At 37.7% G+C, this 20,906-nt stretch overlaps 1 protein-coding gene across 4 annotated transcripts in view; it reads left to right on the top strand.

The window, feature by feature from the left end:
• Nucleotides 1–3,136: 3,136 nt before the first annotated feature.
• TRIP11 (thyroid hormone receptor interactor 11) overlaps nt 3,137–20,906 on the top strand; it is a 61,855-nt gene continuing 44,085 nt past the window's right edge. For 3 of the 4 annotated variants that reach the window (XR_009053124.1, XR_009053125.1, XM_057730954.1), the window contains exons 1-6: nt 3,137–3,275; nt 7,148–7,209; nt 12,077–12,187; nt 14,941–15,219; nt 17,956–18,024; nt 19,549–19,711. Coding sequence is in view for 2 of the 4 variants with exons in the window: in XM_057730954.1 (XP_057586937.1) it covers nt 3,137–3,275; nt 7,148–7,209; nt 12,077–12,187; nt 14,941–15,219; nt 17,956–18,024; nt 19,549–19,711 (823 nt within the window). In the remaining 2 variants the exon portion in view is untranslated. The remainder of the gene's footprint in view (nt 3,276–7,147; nt 7,210–12,076; nt 12,188–14,940; nt 15,220–17,955; nt 18,025–19,548; nt 19,712–20,906) is intronic. The other variant, XM_057730955.1, reaches the window with a different exon arrangement.

Below are 20,906 nucleotides of genomic sequence, written 5' to 3'. Positions count from 1 at the left end.
ATGAATCCCTATGTACCATCACCCAGCATCAACAATGATCAAGTCCTAACAATTCTTGTTTCATCTACCCTGTCCCCATTTTTTGAAGCACATCCAAACATCATTATCACGCTATTTATATGACGCAAACTAAGTCTCTCAGACCACAGTTTATCGCACTGAAAACAATTCCCCTTATGGAGGACTTTAGGACATAGCTTTTATGTTCATAACTGAATACATGATGTAAAGACATATATTTTGTTTGTTTTCTTCATTAACTGCAGTATCTTTATGGCATGACATGCATGTATAGAAATAGCACTCCAGAGAATGTGAAATAAGATCTTGATTTACACTAAACTTTTCACTGTCATCCAGGAACCCAGTTAGGTCCTAAGTTCATGTGACTCATTTTCTCAAAGCAATTCCTCATCCTACTCAGAGTAAAAGCTAGAGTTCTTACACTGGCTTACATGTCCTATGTCATCTGCCCTCTCCTATGCTTACTCCTTGGTCCTCATTGCTTACCACCCATCCCCAGTCCACTCTGCTCCAGCCGTCCTTGCCTTTTTGCTAATCCTCTAACCTGGCAAGCATTCTCCTACTTCAGGACCTTTGCATCAGCTGTTTCTTTTGCCTGTACTGCTCTTTCCTAGATATCCGCATGCCTATCTCATTTCCTTCAAGTTTCTGTTCAAATACCACTTTACTAGTGAGGCTTTGCCTGACCACCTCCTACAACATTACAAGTGCCATTTCTCCGAACATCCCTTCCATATCATTGTTACCCTGTTTTATGTTTTCCCCATAGCAGCCATCATCACCTGTCTTATATTTATTACATTTTATTTCTCACCTGTCCCTTCCCAGTAGAATGCAAGCTCCATGAGATCAGGGACTTTGTGTTTTTTTTTCTCCTGCCGTATGCCTGGTGCCCAGCATTATGGGAGACATTCCCATATGACTTCCAGGTCATCTTTATGTCACAATTTTAAAACTTTACACTTAAATAGAACTCACCACATACCAGGCACTGTTCCAAGCACTTAAAAAATTACCTATTTAGCAGGGACTTGCCTTGTGGTGCAGTGGTTAAGAATCTGCCTGCCAATGCAGGGGACACAGGTTCGATCCTTCGTCCAGGAAGATCCCACAGAGCAACTAGGCCTGTGTGCCACAATTACTGAAGCCCCTGCCCCTAAAGCCCATGCTCCACAACAAGAGAAGCCACCTCAATGAGAAGCCCACACACTGCAACAAAGAGCAGCCCCCCACCCCACACTCTCTGCAACTAGAGAAAGCCCGCACACAACAGACCCAACACAGCCAATAAAACAAATAAATATTTTAAAAAATTACCTATTTAATCCTCCAAACAACTCCACTCAGTAGGCACTACTTTTATCATTCCCATGTTACAAATGAGAAACTGGTACACAGAGAGGTTAAGTAACCTATACAAGATCATACAGCTAATAAATAAGAGATGTAGGCAGTAAGGCCCCAGAGTCTGCACATTTAACCCCTGGGCAATGATGCCTTTCAAAAAAAAACACACGGAAAACATTTAATAAAAACTTCCAGAACAAGATGCAAGTTTTATTCAAAAAGCATTCATTTTTCAGGGAGAGCTACTATTCCTTGGTGCCATCGGATTTCAAATACTGGAGGCATTCCCAATGTTCCATTCACAAATAATGAAATCTGTGGCGGCCCCTGCTGTGAACAAAATCAAAGAGAGAGATGCCGGTATATTTGGTGCTATGCTTAGAAGACCTGCAGACCTATCCTATTCTTTGAAAAGTAAAAATTGTGGCAGTCTCTCTGGCCAGGTAGCGTGTGTCCACGTACCGCTGCAGCAAATGCCTGTAAGTCACGTGACCTTTTTTTCTTTTAGGGAGGAAACCAAGCCAGTCGGAACCCAGGTGTGTGCACCAACTTGTGTTAGCTGAGGATCGTGGGAGGGGTGGAGTATTGCAGGGCTAGAGCCACCAATACCTTAGGAGAGTTCACGTTAGAAGAGCTTTTCTTCTGTATTAAGTTGGCATACTGTCCTCCAAAACGTTATTTTGAAAAGAGGCGGTCTGTATTTTTAACTTCATGGGTTACGTCCGCTTCATGAACAAAGTTCTTCGTGTATTAAAGAAGGCAGGGTACCAACCGTGAGCTGGAAAGCCAGCAGAGAAAATTTCCACTATGAAGGTAATCAATACAAGTATGTTTGCTACCTGGACACTTGAGTTTGCAACCCATCCCTTCTGTGTATCATACTGTAGTGCCGGGCACAGAGCGGCCCTTGACAAGGTGTAGAATAATCGTTACAGTACACGCGTGATAAGTTATGTAAAATCCACTTCCTGTCCGGTGGAGGGTCCCCGCCCAGTCTCCTTGCACCGCTGCCTTCGCGAGTGTAGTCAGAATTAAAACACTCTTCACCAACAGAATAAGAAGAGTGCACGGGGTTCCCTTCCCAGGCCACGCCGGCTTCGGGGGGCACCCACCGAGGGTCGGCTCTGCCTGAAATCCAGCCGCGGTCGGCCAAGAGCGCCGCGTCGCCGCGGGTTCCGGTCGCTATTCCACCTGCGGCCAAAGCGGGAAGGCCACGTGGAAGATGACCTTGCCCTGGGCTGGCAGCCTCGGCCACCGCGGCCGCACTCGGTCCTCCGTGATCCCATGCTCCCTTGCGACAAGGACACGTCCGGTGGCTCTGCAGGGCCTTTCTACGCCGTCGCGACGCCTCTCTATGATCCGTTGCCGCGTTCATAGTGGGTGTCATGGCGGCCGGCGTCGAGTTGGCAGGAGTTGCGCGCGGAACTGGGGAAAGTCACTAAAACAGAGGAAGAAGTGGCACAACCCCGGACGGTGGGAAGTCGCGGGAATGAGCGGAGGCCCCGCGGGGGTGGCCATGTCACTGGAGGCGGGCCCCTGGTAAAGTCCCCGGCCAGGCCTCTGCGTTTCTAGCCAGAGCCCGGCGGGTGGTGGGAGCCCCCGAAGCCGGTGTTGCCTGGGAACCCCTCACTGTCTTATCAAATCCTGAGGGTTGTGATTTGGACCAGTCCCGCGGGGGCAGCGGTTCGAGGACATTTGGCGGGGTCGTCCGACGACGCTGGCCGTTTTTCTCCAAGCGGAGCAGGTTGTTCTCTAACCCGCAGCGATGTCGTCTTGGCTTGGGGGCCTCGGCTCCGGCTTGGGGCAGTCCCTGGGTCAAGTCGGGGGCAGCCTGGCTTCCCTCACCGGCCAGATTTCAAACTTTACGAAGGATATGCTGATGGAGGGCACGGAGGAAGTGGAAGGTAACAGCTGGGGCGATGGGAGGGAGGAGTTTACTGGGACCCTGGGAGCGTCCGTTTGGTCCCCAGGTCCATCTGTCATGAGACGCAGACAGGTCCAGAGGAGTGTCATTCCTCCCTTTTTTCTTTACATTAGTCCTTTTGCCTCTTAACTGATTTTCTCTAAGGAGAGACCACTGGGGTGGGCGTGGGGGTGGGGGAGAGTTCTGGTTTTTCTCCTTTGAGTACTCTGGGTAGCTCAGAGCCGAGCGAAACTGCCCCTACCTCGCGTAGAGTTTATTTTTGCTTGGTTCATGCACACCCACCGCTTACTTTGCGTTTAACTGGGGGGCGGAACTGATTTGATCCTCTTCCTTTATACTGACACAGTTTAAAAAGTTGTGTATGACACGTAGTAACTTTTGGGGGGTTTTCTTCGATTTTCGTAACAGTTGAAGTAACTGATAATTAAAATATTTATTGACTCTTACCCTTCTTCCGTGAATATATTGTTAATGAAACATGGGTGTGGTTTTCCTTAGTTATTTTATAGTTTTGCTTATGCTGGTGACACATTACAGCGTTCCAGCTGAAAGTGTACTTTTGTGCCTAATTGTCCATTGCCCCCTATATTGGTACAGTAGAACAAGCAACATAACCCTGTTCTTTGGGTACCCTTGGCAACCTTCACTCATTTTTGAAATCCTCATTTTGTTTTACTAATGAATAGTGACCCAGAGTTACATGGAAATCGATGATTAAGTTAACTACTCCTTTGATTTCTTGATACTCCTTTCAGCAAGTAGTATTTAGATCAAAAGTTCTTTAATTTCAATCTAGGTCTGCCTCCAGAGAGATAATGGGGTCGTCTTTTGGATGAGAGCAGTTCCTTTGGCAGTTTTGTTTGTTGTAAATAAGTTCGCATTCTGGTTTAATTTTTTTTTATTTTTTTTTATTTTTGGGGGGGTACACCAAGTTCAATCATCTGTTTTTATACACATATCCCCGTTGGTTTAATTTTTTAATACTGATTTAATTGCGTCTTCATGTTTATTTGGTTGAAATAGAGAAAGAGGGTTTGACTTAGAAAGATAATATCTATATCTAGAATTTCTGTGGGGTCTATTTAGAAGGGACGAAGACTGGGGAGGCGCCAAAATCCATTTAACTGCTTGGGGGTACCCCTGGGGTGGGAGGTATATCAGGTGGGACAGGTTGCCGATAGGAGTTAAAGGGATTCTTCCTATGTTCAGGAAAGGGTCATGTGACCTTGAGGGCAGTCAGAAGCAGAGAAGGGCTAGATAACATGGGAAATGCCTAGCCTCTCGTTATTTCCTAGATGGGCAAAAACAGTTGACTATTCCTTTGATCTTAAGCTGGAGAATAGGCATACCTCCTCCTCCAACTTGGATGTCCTACAGGCTTAAGGTGGAATTCATTTTGTTCTTCCTACCAAACGTGCTCCTGTGTTCTCAATTTTAATGGTTTCACCATCTACCCATTCTCCTAAACTTAGAAATCTTCATCACTTTGTTTCCCCGTTTTCTTTTTTCTCTCCTATTCCAGTTGGTCACTAATTGGTTCATCCTGTGCCTGAACTGTTTTTTATATTTGTCCTTTCCTTTATTATTCCTACTTCCTGAGTTCAGATCCCCATTATCTCTCCCTCGCACTATTTCTCTTTCACATCCTGTCACTTGTTTCTCCCTACTTTACTCCATTTTCCGTTGTGTTGCTAGTTACTTTTCTAAAAACAAGTGTGGTTTAAAATCTCTTGACTCTGTTACGGGATAAAATCCAAACCTCTTAATTTTGGGAGACCAGAAACGTATCCTACCTGGGTTCAACCTGCCTCTTCCAGTCTTACCTCTTATTCCCTCCCCTTCTCTCCCAGTAGCCACACATTTGCACACTCATTTACACAAGCATGCTTTTACACCCAGAGCTTCTGCACAGGTGACTTTGTGAGGTACCCACATAGCTTCAAGCCTTGGCATGGAAAGCCCTTCCTTTCTACCTCCTCCACTACCCTCCTTTGCCTGGAAAACAATTTTTCCTCTACGACCCTGTTCACACATGTCAGGTACCTGGTGAAACCATTCTCACTTCATGGCAGGTTGAGTTGATTGTATCTAACAGAACTTTGTGGATCTCTGACAGCTCTGTTTTATTTATCCTTATATTACCAGTATGTGGTACCTTCCTTGGTACATAGTAGATGCTCAGTAAAAATTTTGCTGAGTGATTAAAAATCTGCTTTCATTGTTTTCCTTTTGTATTAAAATAGGACTTGCTTAACACCCAATTTATTGATTTTGTGTATCATTTAAAAATAGGGTCAGAGTGCAGATTCAATTTATTCATTCAACAGGTATTTATTGGGTGTCTACCCTGTGCCAGCAGTGAATAAGAACAGTTCCAAAATAGCACTGTTGATGTAACTTGAAAATTATTCATCTTTACAATATTAGAAAATTGCTATTCTACCAAACACTGTACTGATTTAGGAGCTTGGGCTTTTAAATCAGACATGGATTGAAATTCCACTTCCATGCATTACAGATTGTGGGATCTTTGGCAAATTATTAAATACTTAACCTTTAAAAAGCAGAGTGTTCTTATCTGTTAAATAGGGATAATTATACCTGTCATGAAGTTGGGAGGATTAAATGAAACCATGAGTGTAAAATGCCTAGCATTGTGCCTAGTAAATAGTAAGCATTAATAAATGATAGTTGTTATTTTTGTTTTCCCTCATTGAGGAAAACTTTTTTGGTCTGCATAACATCTCCCCTTTATTCTTAAGAAGACCAGGATTTGGAGGGGGGGGAGGGGGAGTCTTCATGACTTTTTTTTTTTAATCCCTCTTTGAATCAGTTGTTGCTTGTAACAGTGACCTTCCTAAACAGATTAGATTGTAACTTGTTCTTTTCTGAGTAGCAATTAGACAGTCCTGTCAGAGTTTCAAGCAAGATGTATAAACAGCCACACAAGCATCCCCACCTGGTGATTTTCAAAACAAGAGTGGGTTTGTCACTGTTATTTATTGGATGCTACTTGTATTTTCTTATGATTTAGACTGTAATTCAGGGAAGTTATTTTTATAGTATTAAAGGGCTGTAATGAAAAATACTAGTACTTAGAAAAGAAATCTAACTCTGTGGACAATGATTATCTGGCAGCATCAGGTGTGCCATTTTGGTACTGTGGGCCTCACTTTCCTTTTGAATGAAAATGTACAAAACAAGACTGAGCTCATTCCCATTTTAAACAACTTGTGTCCATGTTACTTGAAATAAGTGTCCTTTTGATGCATTTTTATTCTTTGTTTATAGGTCATTAATTTTTTTGGTAGTATTGGGAGCAGAAAAATTTTAAAGTAAGGCCCCAGTTGCATAAGAAGTTAGAAATAACGTCCTTGGGAATTCCCTGGCGGTCAAGTGGTTAGGACTCGGTGCTTTCTTTGCTGAGGCCCTGGGTTCAGTCCCTGGTGGGGGAACTAAGATCCCATAAGCCACATGGCACAACCAAAAATAAATAAATAAAAGAAAGAAATACGTCCTGAAAACCCCAGTTGCATAAATAAGCTTCATCAAAATTTATACTAAGCCAACAGAGAGAGATTAATTTTACATAACAGAATTTTAGTGGACACTTCCAAGGGGTAGCGGTAGATGCCGTAGGGTGTAGAAGATAGGCAAAGAATGACTTATATGACAATAAGGAACATTTGTGACAATAGAAAGTTGTGATGACAATCAAGTGATGTTTGTCTTCTGAATTTATTCTCAGCTCAGCATACCATTGTCTGTAAAGCTCAGTGAAATATGTTTTTCTTAAAATGCCTGTTTACATGATGTTGACTGTGTATTCAGTATATGCTGTTTCTTTCATAGCAGAATTACCTAATGCTAGGAGAAGGGAAGTTGAAGCCATTCATACAATCTTAAGATCAGAGGTAAGGAAAGTTAAAGATTTAGATTTTTTCTTTTTTGAAGCCATAAAAGTTATTCATACTTTATTTCAGTCCTCTCTTTTTAATGCACCTTTTCTCTTTCCCTTATCTTCATTTTTTCTTTTAAGCCCTATCATCTTTCTTTGATGAAGGATATATTTACATGTTAATTACTGCACTTTGCTGTTAAATATCCTACCTCTGCTTCTGAATGCTGGAAGAAGGAAATGTGCCAAATATAGAAATAACAGTGGCAACAATGTGTCATCAGAGATTTACTGTGTTTTATTAGCATCCTAAACTGCAGTAGTTTTTTTAAGTATAAATGTGAAGAATGCAAATCTGTTTAACCTAGAGCTTTTTAAGCCCCTAACATTAAAAAAGTGTGATATTTGTATGCAGAGAATGTAGAATATAGGAATAGCAAATTAATTTTACCATTATTAGTCAGTGCCTCGTGGTAACTAGTTCTGGACATTGTACTTAATAGGAATGAGGAAAACTTGGAAAGGGTTCAAAGGAAAGCCTTAAAGAAAATGAAAGGTTTTAAAGTCGAATCTCTTGTAAAGTACTGAAGACACCTAACTATTTAGCCTTTGGATAAGAATAGTGAGGGAACACTTAATAGTATTTCAGCAAACAATATTCTTAGAGGACTGTGGTAAGCATGTTTTCCCTTAGTAAGCCCGTAAAAGAGAAAATGGAATTTAAATATAAGAAAATACTTTCTGACAACAAGCATTATTGAACTCTGGTCAAGGTTACCAAGTTCAGATTGTGGAATTTGAAAGTGGAGAGATCTCTCAAGGGACTACTGAAGTGTTCTGCCTCAAATAGAAGATGGCAATTTGGTGGCACTTAAGAGACCTTAGCTTTAATTACCTAATTAGTAGGCGCTTTAGTGACAGATGAACTTAATAGCTTCTTTCTTTGTAAGGCAGAGATAGGAAATAGTCCCTGTAGTCCCTAAAGAAATCCTTGAGAAAGCAGTCAGGATGGGCCCACCTGGAAAAATTAGACGGCAGAGGTGTGTAGTGGCATTAATTAAGACAAATTTGCCAGTATACATTTGGAGGCGGGGAGAGTAAATGGGGTTAACCTGATTAATGAATGACTGCTCTATATTGAACTTGAGAAGGAAGGTAGAAATCTTCTGTCCCTTTGTTGGTTTCAACTCTAGTCTCTCTCGTAATTTTATCCTTGGGCTGTGGCAAGTATGAGTCTAGTGTTCAAAAATATTTATTTTTGGTATAACACATCCCCCAGTGAAAGCCAGCTTCCTTGTTTGGTGCTTAGAGTACTGTGATCTGCTCAAATATTGGGTTGCCCAAAAAGTACGTTTGGGATTTTCCGAACCTGAACGAACTTTTTGGCCAACCCAATGCTAGAGGAAGACAGACCATTGGACTTCCCAATGGCTTTATTTTCTATTCTAAGATGATTTTGACTATATGTGATTCTTGCCTTCTGTCAGCACATAAGCAGTTCATAAAGAACGCCTAAGTGACTGCAATAAGAGAAGGTGAACATATGATTGAAACCACTAGGAAATTACAATAGACAGTTGTATTTATTTAGGAAGTTTTAGTGTAGACAGAGGGCAGTATGTTTTCTAGAGGAAATCAGATTTGCCTACAGATGTTAATATTTGAAATTGACTGAATTAGTTAGGTTTCCTCAGGTGCAAGTAATAGCAACCAACCTAAGCTAATTTAACTCTCTGTGCCAAGAAAAAGTCTTCACAGTTACCATCTGGATCCAATGGACTCTTAATTTTTTTGTATTGAATTATTTTATAACTTAACAGAAGTAATAATAAAGTGATAGTGAAAAACTTTATTAGAAATTTTAATAACATATATAGCAAATTCAGATTTTTATTCCATATGTTTCTGCTTTTGAAAATATATATACTCAAAATAGGCAATGTTCTTTGGATGCAGTTAACTGCTTATTAACTCTTTCTGTGAACTGGAATGTATCTTATAAATACTGATTCCAGATTTCAGTTACATCTCTAATAGATTTTAGCTTATTATTACTTCTGGTTCTTCTTCCTGACTTCTGTCATTAAAACCAGTGCTTATGAAAACTTTGTTGGCTTATGATTTTGTTAAAGGCATGGCTGTTTGCTCCATAATTACAAAGCATTTTTATTTTTAGATTTGTGAATACCAGTTAGAGTGATCAATCCACTGAGTTTTTTCATTTTTATGTCATCTGTTTCTTCCTAGTCACCTATGTATACACCTGCCTTCAGCATTTGTCCATGTAGGGACTGTGTCAAGTAAATGCTGGTTTACAAATATCGTAGGTAATGAAAGAATGCTGTTACATATCCATTTAGCAAAGTGGGATGGATGGTTCAGGTTTTTGTCACAGAATATTGTGAGGTAAAATTTCTTATTGAATGAGAACACTGTATCTCCTTTTTGTTCTTAGAAATGTGTTGTTCACTCAGTTCTTGAGTTTGAGAAATTCATCTAGGATACTATTATTCGAAGAGTTGTCTGAGATTTTGCTTCTACACTCATTTTCACCGTAACCATTAGATTCTGAGTGCTGTTTTCTGTCTCTTTGCATTTATCTACTTAGTTGTCTAATTGTGGAATATTTTCCTCTGTCAGTTTTCTTCTCTTTGTTGAAAAGTGAAAATTCTGAATTTTCAGCTGTGGTCAGTGAAAGTGAAAAAAAGAAAATAACCCCCAAAACAAACCAAAAAAACCATTGCAAAGATGGTGTCTCCAGATTGCTTTTTCCTTTTTAAAAGATGATTCAATCAGTACTTTGGGTAATGCAGTCAGAAAACTGGTTATTTCACTGTTGCATCATTCTTCTAGGTGATTCCATCAGTCTCTTGTTTTCTTAAGTCTTTTCTTAATATAGTTGTAATTGATGAATAATGATTAATTCTTAGGATGTTAAAAGAGCAAAATGTTTCAAGGTACAGAAAAAACAAGATCATTTTGGCCTCATGATTATTCCTAGATTTATATTGCAAAAGGGCCCAGTGTACCCATATGGTAATTGCAAGATAGAGTTTTTTTTTAAGTATATTTTCTCTTTGTTTATTGGAAGACTACTGAGAAAGAAAAAAATGTTATAAATATCAGTCCTTAAGACTGCTCAAAAAAGAAACTCACAAACTAAAACTGGTTCCAGTAGAACTTGATGATGTAACAAGGGTTAGGCATGATGGAATAATTTAAGGATATGAGTATCTCATGGAATCCAAGGGCAGAAATTTTAGCCTTTAGGAAAGGGCTTCAACCGGAACTGGATGCCATCAGGAATCCATCTCTCATTTTTATTCCTCTCTGTTCTTTCTGTGTGTTTATTCCTTTTTCCCTTTCAGACCAGCCCCCTCTGCTTCATGTTTTGTATAATAGAAAATATGACCACGGACAACTCCTGGTATGTTTTGGGTCAGCCACATGAAGAGACTCTGCCCTTCATATGCTTTATCAACCTTTCTGACTCCCATGTGGCTGGGGAGGTGAGGAAAGACAACCAATTAGTTATTGGCCAGATTGAAAGTTTTCCAGTTCTAGTTAGTCATCAGAGTTAAACAAATAGCCTTAGGTTTTTTTATGTGAAAAAGCCTAGAGTGGACTTTATAACTATGTTTTGACTTTAGTATATTCTCCTGCTTCAGTTATGTGTGGTGTTTTCATGTGAACAACTCACAGAAAATTGTGCAAAAGCAGCCAGTAGATTGAAAGTTGTGTGACCATTGGTCCTGTTTCTTATCCATATTTCTCCAAGATAACCAAGGTCTGTTAGATTTCTGGAGATAGCCTCCCAAACTAGGATTTGAGTATGTTATAATTTTTCCTTTAACTTTATTTTTCACCATTGATTTTCTCTGGGAATTCATATAATCTCCCTGGATCATTATTTTCACATCTCCTGGTATAAGAAATTCCTAGAATCTAAGAAGAAAACAGATGACATTATCAAAATGAAAAAGTCTTCACCTTCTAGCGGGAGCTTTGTTTCCAACCATCAGTCTCCTTGTTCTCAGTTATCATTGTTAAACTATTAATGTATCATTGCAGATGAATTAGTAGAGTTCTTAGTACATTATTACCTGTAGTAATTTGTAAATTCCTTTTTGCAGAAAGTCTTAGTGTCCATTTCGCTTGCTCCATTATATCCTTATTCATTCAAATGTCAAAGAATGATATTAGGTTAACATAATTTAATATTTAGGTACATAAAATTTAAGTAATTTTTTTCGTATTTTCCAACAGCTTAAAACAAAAGGCCGTGGTGTCTAGATTCATTGAATTATATTTAGAATATTTTTTGTATTTCTATCTGTAGTTTTCCAAACTGAGTTCGAGTAGTGGTTTTCAAAATGGATTTTTCAGAGGTGCCTCACTCGGGGGCCTGGGGTTCAGTCAGACAAGCAATGTGAGGCTTTGGCCACCTACCTATTCTTTAGCCATAAGTCATTTTAAAAAAGGTTTCTTTGCAAAAATTCTACTGTTCAGGGAGAAAACAAAAGTTTAAACATGTAATCTAGGTCATTCATTTATCAGACATTTATTGCCTACTGTATGCTAGACACTGGGTGTACAAAGATGCCAGAGACACTGGTCAGTGACTTTTCTTAGCAGAAAATCAAACTGAGCAAGATTTTTAAAAAACTTTGGTTCAGAATTATGTATAATCTCTATAAACATGCTTATTGCACTTGTAACTGTAATTGAAATTGTGTTTTAAAGGCCAGAATCCTGAGACCTACTGTAGTACATCTTTTTTCTGCATGAAGCAATATGTTTTTCATAATGCCCTGCGCGTAACTGTTACTAACATGTTTTACTTTTAGTCTTTTTGTTGAAGACACTTTATTCTTTGCTTCTAGAATGAGAGACTCAAAAAACTTTGTACTGATCTGGAAGAGAAGCATGAAGCATCAGAGCTTCAAATAAAGCAGCAATCTATGAATTATCGAAATCAACTGCAACAGAAAGAGGTAAAGGTTATTACAGTTACTTCATATTTATTTCACTGTAATGTATTTAGGGTGGTTTCTAAGAGTTATAATATAAATCAAGCTCTATTTAGATCAAAATATCAAAAGGATGTTCAAGTTAATTCCCAACTCAGTGTGATATCACTAATTTAATAAGCGCTCTTCTTAAATTATGTTTATATTACATAACATTTTTACATTTATGTTACATAAACTAACCTTCGTAGAGTTTAATTTCTGCTTTCCAAAAGAAGAAAAGTCTTTGTGTAAATTATCTTCAGGCATTTGTTACTTATAATTTCTGATTTTATGAAACTTATTTCTCATCTATTTACCTAAATTTGTTTTAAATCATTGTGATTGCTAATAACATTATTTTAATGATTTTAACTGCAAGTTTAACATATGTTTATTAGTGTTTACTTGATTTTCCATGGTAAAACAGAATATTAGGTATTTTAAAGTTGATTTACTGTTCTACAATTTTTTTTCCCCTCTAGTTTGATAGAAATGGTTATTTTGGAGGTAGCTTATCTTTCCTTTGCAGTGCTGATAATATTGTATAATTTAACCAATGTTACTATGAATCTTTAAAATATAGACTGTCCCTGTGCTTCATTCTGTTGTTGATTTCTCTTTAGTGTTTAGTACGTAAGTGGAATTCAGTAAATGATTCTATGGAATTGAGCCATTTCTTGTTTAATTATTCAGGTTATTGGGTTGTTCTTCAGTTTGTTGATTAAATGTTCATTTCTACCATCACTTTATATTTGGGTTTTTAAAATTTAGATGCATTGATATCTAGTTCTTATGGTGACATACTAAGATGAAAAATAAAAGTATACCACATGGAAGATAAATATAAACATTTAAAGAAGAACTTAAATTTCCAATCTGTTTGGAATTGATTTCATAAAATGCAATAAAAATGAATTACTACAAAAATAAAAATGAATGTAAAAAAGCAGTTACAAAAAAAAAACAAAAAAAATAAAAAAAGCAAAGTTACAAGTTCAAATTAAAGTTAGCCCACTTTTTTTTTTAAAGATTCAACAGATGTAAAATTACTCTGTCACATTGTTTTAAAAGTCTTTAAGCGTTACTCTTTCAATTTCTGTACTTATCTTGTCATGGACTGGTAGCAAACATTTGTGGCATTGGTCCACAGACCGTACTTTGAGTAGCACTGACTTACAGATACTCCAATAGAGCAGTAGCTCCCACCCAGGGGTTACAGCTGAATCATAAAAAATATACATTGTTAGGTCCTCTGGCAGATTCTGATTTATTGTACTGGGAAGGGGCTCTGGTATTGGTATTTTTCAAAAACCCCATAGCTGATTCTGATGCTTACATCCTCATTGAAAAAACTGCTGTGGAAAATTTTGGCATTTTATTTTCTACTTGACTATTGATAATAGAGGGCAAATTAAGAATTCAAGTTTAGGAATATGTCTTTGTTAGTAGAGTTTGTACTTTTTAACTACAATTTGGTATAAACGTCTGTGGTATAATGAGATCTTTTTTTGAGTTATATCTGTTTGAAAAGAATTTGTCGACTTCAGTACTTTTTACTAGAATGAAAGATAACATGTACTTTACCTCCGCTGTTTTCTGAATCTATTTGTTGCCCTCGTTGTGATGTTCATATTGCTCAAAGATGCAGTTTGCCTCATATCATTTATGGGAAAATAATGTGTGTACGTTACTGTAAATCTCTATTAGAGGAGGGGCTCTGATGTGAAAAAATGTCTGTTTACTATGACCTTTGACATAATTGTATTTGGTTTCTGTTTGTCTAATTGCTTGACATTATACATGTAGAAATACTGTTACTTGTTGCCTGTCTCCTCAGTATCAAATTTTCCTCAGTTGTGGTCGCAGGGGGTGTCTTTTGGACTAGCTTGAGTATTTTACAGAAAGCTTATTTCAGTTTTCTCTAGCTTACTCACTTTGATGTTTTGAGTAATCTCTCTTTTGGAATGGATTTGGCATTATGGTAAGTCTTATGTTTATAACTTATTTTGGACATTGACTTGATATTGCCAGCCTTCAGTCAAAACTCCACTCGGGGTTTCACAGTTTTTATACTGTGGTCTCCCTGAGTGGAGTCAGATTTTCACCGGCCTCTCTTTGCCAAGGCTGAAGCCGAGGGCTCTTTCAGTGCATGATTTCCTTCTAAGACCAATGGGCTAATAATCACAGGCTGACTGTGAAGATTGGATTCATAAATCAAAGCTTTTTTCCAGCTGTGTTGTGCAGGCCAGTACAAAGTTACTTGGTTCTTGGTGCATTTTAAGCCTAAATCCGGCCCTAAATAATCAGTTACAAAAGACTCTTCCAACAGGTGTTCTGAGGAAACTTACCAGTGCATAGACTGCTGCAGCTTTTATTTTCTTATCTCTTGAGGCTTGATAATCACAAACAGAACCCTAAGAAATTGCCTATACTATACTACCTGATATGTAGAAGACAGTTGTTTAAGTGAGAATTTTGTTGCTTTAGTTAACATATGAGTGGGATTCTGTTCCTCATGTTAATCGGAACATTATCTGTGCTTTAACTACAGTAATCGTGTTTGTTTTTGAAATAGAAATGTTATGTTGGGATGTTATAGACAACTTGGATTCAGTTGATAGAGTACCATCGTTGGGTAATCTTAAACTATTATAACCTTTAACATTATGAATCTATAAAAGGGTCAATATGGTTATTTCAAAGTACCTTCTCTAATATATGGATTATAAATATAGGTAGAAATCAGCCATCTTAAAGCAAGACAGATTGCACTGCAGGATCAGTTGCTGAAGCTGCAGTCAGCTGCTCAGTCAATGAATTCAGGAGCTGGTGGTGTACCAGCAACCACTGCATCTTCTTCATTTGGTTATGGTTTAAGTCATCATGCTTCAGCTTTCCACGACGACGACATGGATTTTGGTGACATAATTTCATCACAACGAGAAATAAACAGATTGTCAAATGAAGTTTCAAGACTTGAGTCTGAAGTTAGCCATTGGAGGCATATTGCTCAGGTAGGTAGAATTTTCGAGTTTTTGAAAACTACGAGTGAGTAAAAATACTGATGCCATCTGTAGAAGTCTTGGTATCACCAAGAACCCTGGACTAGGAAATCAGAAACCTGTATTCTACTTCTGTCAGTGACTTTTTTTTAAAATTAATTAATTTATTTAATTTATTTATTGGCTGTGTTGGGTCTTCACTGCTGCACACGCGCTTTCTCTAGTTGCTGAGAGCTGGGGCTACTCTTCATTGTGGTGCGTGGGCTCCTCATTTTAGTGGCTTTTCTTGTTGTGGAGCATGGTCTCTAGGCGCGTGGGCTTCAGTAGTTGCGGCACATGGGCTCAATAGTTGTGGCTCACGGGCTCTAGAGCACAGGCTCAACAGTTGTGGCACATGGGCTTAGTTGCTCCGCGGCATGTGGAGTCTTCCCAGAGCAGGGCTCCAACCCGTGTCCCCTGCATTGGCAGGCGGATTCTTTACCACTGCGCCACCTAGGAAGTCCTGTCAGTGACTTTTTAAGTGGTTTTAGTCAGGTCATCTTTCTCTCTCAGCCTTAGTTTCCCCTTCTGTACAATATTAGGAAGAAATTTTCAAAAAAATTTAAAGCAGAAAACCATGCTTTAAAATAAAATTAAAAGTTACAGGTCCAGCACTTAAAGGAGACAAAAATGGAGTTACTGTGGTTGAACCAGCACCTTTTCCCCGGGAGTCCCTGAGACTTCTATGGTGGAACACAGGGCTCCAAGGCACCAGATTTGAAACTATTGACTTAGATGTTGTCTGAGGTTCTTGTTTGCATTAATTATATGTAAAATGAAAAATATGGTAATTGATTGGTATTATAAAACACATAAACTTGTGTTGTTGCTCACACATTAGAATAGAAATTAAGTCCTTCCTGTTTTGGGCTGTAAACTTTCTTCCAAGATTCCCTTTTTTTTGTCTTATGTATCAGATTTTGTGTATTACTGCAGTTGCCAATATACACGAGACCTGAAATAAACTAGAACATTGTTCATGTGGACTTTATTTCATCAATGTGGAGAAAAATAAAGTATATAAGTAAAGAGATTATTTTCTATCTTTTTTGTGAGTGTAATCTTACTGTGTAAAGGAGAAATCCTCCCAATTAAAATAATCTCCTTGCTTCCCAAGTTGCTAGATGTTCTGAGTACCCAGAATGAATTTTAGGATGATCTGCTTGTCCATCTTATTCCTGAAAGGTGGTAGTTCTTAAAATCTGTATGTGTCAGAATAACCTGAGGAACTTGGTAATATTGTAGGTCTCCTGTCCTACCTTCAGAAATTAGAGATTAGTGTTTTGTAGCCTGTTTTAGGGTGTTGGAAAATATATTCAAACAAATAAGTACCCAGGTGATTCTGATGATCTGAGACACGTTTTAAGAAACATTGCCTAAGTAAAATTTCATGTGGAAAAGATGGATTTTTGGTATATTTACTTCAGCATATCTTGAATGCCTATTATATGCCAGGCCTGTACTGGGATATTATGGTGAGAAAGGTATAATTGGGACCTTTCAGGGAACTTAATTTTCTGGTAAGGTCTAATAAAAATTAATATTTGTATCATACTTTACAAGGTGTTTCCATATATACTAATCCAATATATCATCTTTAATAACTGTGAGAGGTACTTATTACCTATGTTTTGCAGATAAGCAAAGTAAATTTAAGTAATACACCCATTGTCACAGTGGTTAAGTTGTGCTTCAGACACACATCTTTCGATTCCAAGTCCTGTGTTCTTTCCAATGTACTGTGTGCCTTCTTTCATCCAGAGAGCAGCTTTTGGTTCCTTAACATGCTATAGTAAATGGTAATAAAGATAAATAAGCAACATACAGCTTTAAATGAGAAGAAAATCATCCAATACCCAATATATTAATATTAGCATTATTAGCAATGTTAGTATTAGCATTAATTTTGGGTAACTTTCCATTTTAGAAATTAACTTTTTAGGAAGATGCTTGATTATCATCAGATTTACATTTTGTTAAGCCAAGAAAAATATTCTGTGGTGTTTTCCTTCTTATTTTGTAAAAGTATTGTCTTTCCCAATTAGTTAACAAACTTTTTTTTTTTTTGGTCTACATTGGGTCTTCATTGCTGCATGCAGGCTTTCTCTAGTTGTGGTGAGCAGGGGCCACTCTTTGTTACTGTGTGCAGGCTTCTCAGTGTGGTGGTTTCTCTTGTTACAGAGCATGGGCTCTAGGGTGTACAGGCTTTGGTAGTTGTGGCTCTTGGGCTTAGTTGCTCTGCGGCATGTGGGATCTTCCTGGACCAGGGATCAAACCCATGTCCTCTGCGTTGGCAGACGGATTCCTAACCACTGCGCCACCAGGGAAGTCCAGTTAACAGACTCTTGAATGGTATCTTTTATCTATTGTGTCTTACTCACTGTTGGACTAGGTTCTTTAAAAGGTGCGTGGCATTCTTTAGTAAGAATTTGTCTGGGAAATGCCCCCCATTTTTTCTTACTTACATTTGTTTTTTTTAATTTTTTTTTTATTGAAACATAGTTGATTTATAATGTATTAGTTTCAGGTGTACAACATAGTGATTCAGTATTTTATAGATTATACTCTGTTTAAAGTTATTACAAAGTATTGGCTACATTCCCTGTGCAAATGCCCCTTTTTAAAAAAAAAATCTTTTAATAAAGTTAGTTTTTGACTTTCTCTTTTATAAGAAAATCAATATCATTATTTTCTGTTTTTCTGACCTAGACTTCTAAAGTACAAGGATCAGATAGCTCGGATCAAAGTGAAATCTGCAAACTACAAAATATCATTAAGGTAAGGTGGATTGTTGAAACAATGGCTGTTTTACATCTAAAATTTGCTTATTAAAAGTATAAGCCTAAATTAATAAAAGGCTCAGTTATAAAAGTGTTTTATAGATTTTGATATTCAGGGTTATTTTGCTGCTTTTGTATCTTCTCTATTCTTTATGACACCTTAATATATAAAAATATCTGTCTTTCCAAAATCATTTGGTTTTGAACGTTTATTTATTAGGTAGTTTATATTTCATAAGTCTCTTTTTTTCTACTGTATCTCTTAAAACAGTCTTTATTAAAACAATTCCAGAGTTACTGAAATTTCAAGGGTTGGGGATAAAGAATACTGACAAAATACAGTGTTAATATTATTTATTGTAAATGATTATTTTCCCTTCATGATGGAATTTTGCTAGTTTGCATCAGTCATTTCCTTCATGGGAAGTCTCAGTTACATATACTTATCATGGTAGTGAATTGTTTTTAGTATGTAAATTATTGTCATGTATAGAATTTTTTTAGTTTTTGGTGTTATTGTTATTACAATACCAGTATGGATGGATTCCTCAGTCAGACCTGGGTTTGAATCCTGGCTGTATTATTTACCAGCTGTGCTGCTTTGGGCAAGTTACTTAACCTTTTCAAGCTTCTGTTTTAAACATCAGTAAAGTAGATATCATCATCATACCTCTCTTGTAGTATTGTTTTTGAGGTTTAAATGTAAGGTTCCTTGTCAAGTACTGGCACATAAGTGCATAGGACTAAAGCATAACTTCACTTGTCTTCTCAGGAAATAGAAGCTAATTTATAGATTAGGATTCTTGACTACGAGCAACAAAACCATCTCTGGCTAAGTAAAGCATAAGACGCTTTCTTAGAAGGAGCCTGGGCAGTCTGTCCGCAGGACTGAAGGAAAAATTGAGCATTTTGGCCTCAGGAAGGGTAGAAAATGGACCAGTATCAGAGATGTAGGTAGCAGGACACAGTGGATAGGCTCTCCAGGGTGCAGCTGTTACCATGCTTCTGGTCTCACCAGTTTCCCTTTCTGAAAGAGGCAGCTCAAGATCCGGGTTCCTAGGAGAGAGATAGTGGCCTCAACTTGGGTAGCGAGACACCTTGGTTGACAGTTTAGGTGTCCCATCAAAACTGAGAGAAGGAAAAGCTGAGCAAAAAGATATGTGTAATAGGACAACAGGAATAGATTGGCCAGAAGGTGGACACAGATATTGGTGTAATATGTCATTAGCAGGAGAAGTTCATGGTCACAGATACAAATGAAAAAAAGATATTTTTGCTTGCTTTTTGTTTCAGTTATTTCTTGCTGGCGTTCCCTCATTAAAAGTAGAAAAACTGATTTTAAGGCCCAAGAAATGAAAGGGTCTTTTAGAATTGTCCAAATTTGGGGCCTGTGTTTAAATTTTTTGCAGTGTTAGCATGTTCAGAGAATTATTTTTAATAGTATGGGCTTTTGGACAACAATGAAATAGTTTAGTTAAATTCATTTATTATAAATGTGGTTCACTTTGCTTTTACTTTTAAGGAACTTAAACAGAACCGGAGTCAGGAAATTGATAACCATCAACATGAAATGTCAGTATTGCAGAATAGGCATCAACAGAAACTGACAGAAATAACTCGTCGGCACCACGAAGAATTAAGTGATTATGAAGAACGGATTGAAGAACTGGAAAATCTGTTACAAGGTTATTAATTTTGTTAGTTTAACATATTAAATGACAAGCCTTGCTGATGTAAACTTGGTCTGAGTTCTAAGGAATGAGTAAATGACGAGTTCTGCTTATCTGCCAGAAGTTTGCAGTGGCACCACTATTGTCAAGATTCTGCAAAAATCGAAAAGTCCTTTTGCCTTTGTGGTAAATAGTTATAATACAGAGATTTCTTTGCATTGTTTGGTGTGCTTGCACCTTCTTTCAAACTCAGATACAAAGGCTTTTTTTAGTATTTGACTCAAATAATATCTTTCCTCAACTATTTATTTTAAAATGCTTTGTTTATTATAGTAATTTAACTTTTTAAAAAAGACTTTAATTTTTTTAGAGCAGTTTTAAATTTAGAACAAAACTGAGGCGGTACAGAGGTCTCCCTCACACCCCATTCCTCCACATGCATAACCTCCCCAATATCTACATCACTCATCAGAATAGCACGTTTTTTTACCAAGGTGCATCATAGTCACCCAAAGTCCATATTTATCTTAGGGTTTACATTTGGTGTTGTGCATTCTGTGGATTTGGACAAGTGTATATCATACAGAGTATTTTCACTGCCCTAAAAATCCTCTCTGCTCAGCCCTATTTGCTCCCCCCATCCTACCCTTACAACCACTGATCTTTCTATTCATTATTTTGCCTTTTCCAAAATTGTCATATAGTTGGAATCATACAGTATGTAGCCTTTTCAGATGGACGTCTTTCACTTAGTAATATGAGTTTGTTTCCTCCATTTAAAAAAAATTTATTTTATTTTTTTTTGAGATGTAGTTGATGTACAATATTATATGTTTCAGGTGTAGATTTCCTCCATGTTTTTTTCATGGCTTGATGGCTCATTTCTTATTTAGTACTGAATAATATTGCATTGTTAGGATATGCCACAGTTTTTCTATCCATTCACCTACTGAAGGACCTCTTGGTTGTTTTGAAATTTTGGCAATTATGAATAAAGCTGCTATAAACATTCTTGTTCAGGTTTTTGTGTGGATATAAGTTTTCAGCTCCTTTGGCTAAATACCAAGGAGTATGATTGCTGGATCATATGATAAGAATATCATATCTCTTAGTTTTGTAAGAAATCATTACTCTTCCAAACCGGCTGTACCATTTTTCATTCCCACCAGCAGTGAATGAGAGTGCCTGTTGCTCCATATCCTTACCAGCG

The sequence above is a fragment of the Hippopotamus amphibius genome, chromosome 4 (assembly GCF_030028045.1).
Source record: "Hippopotamus amphibius kiboko isolate mHipAmp2 chromosome 4, mHipAmp2.hap2, whole genome shotgun sequence".
Classification (NCBI taxonomy): Eukaryota; Metazoa; Chordata; class Mammalia; order Artiodactyla; family Hippopotamidae; genus Hippopotamus; species Hippopotamus amphibius.
The sequence above is the reverse complement of the archived record's forward strand: the minus strand, read 5'-3'. Positions and strand labels throughout refer to the sequence as shown.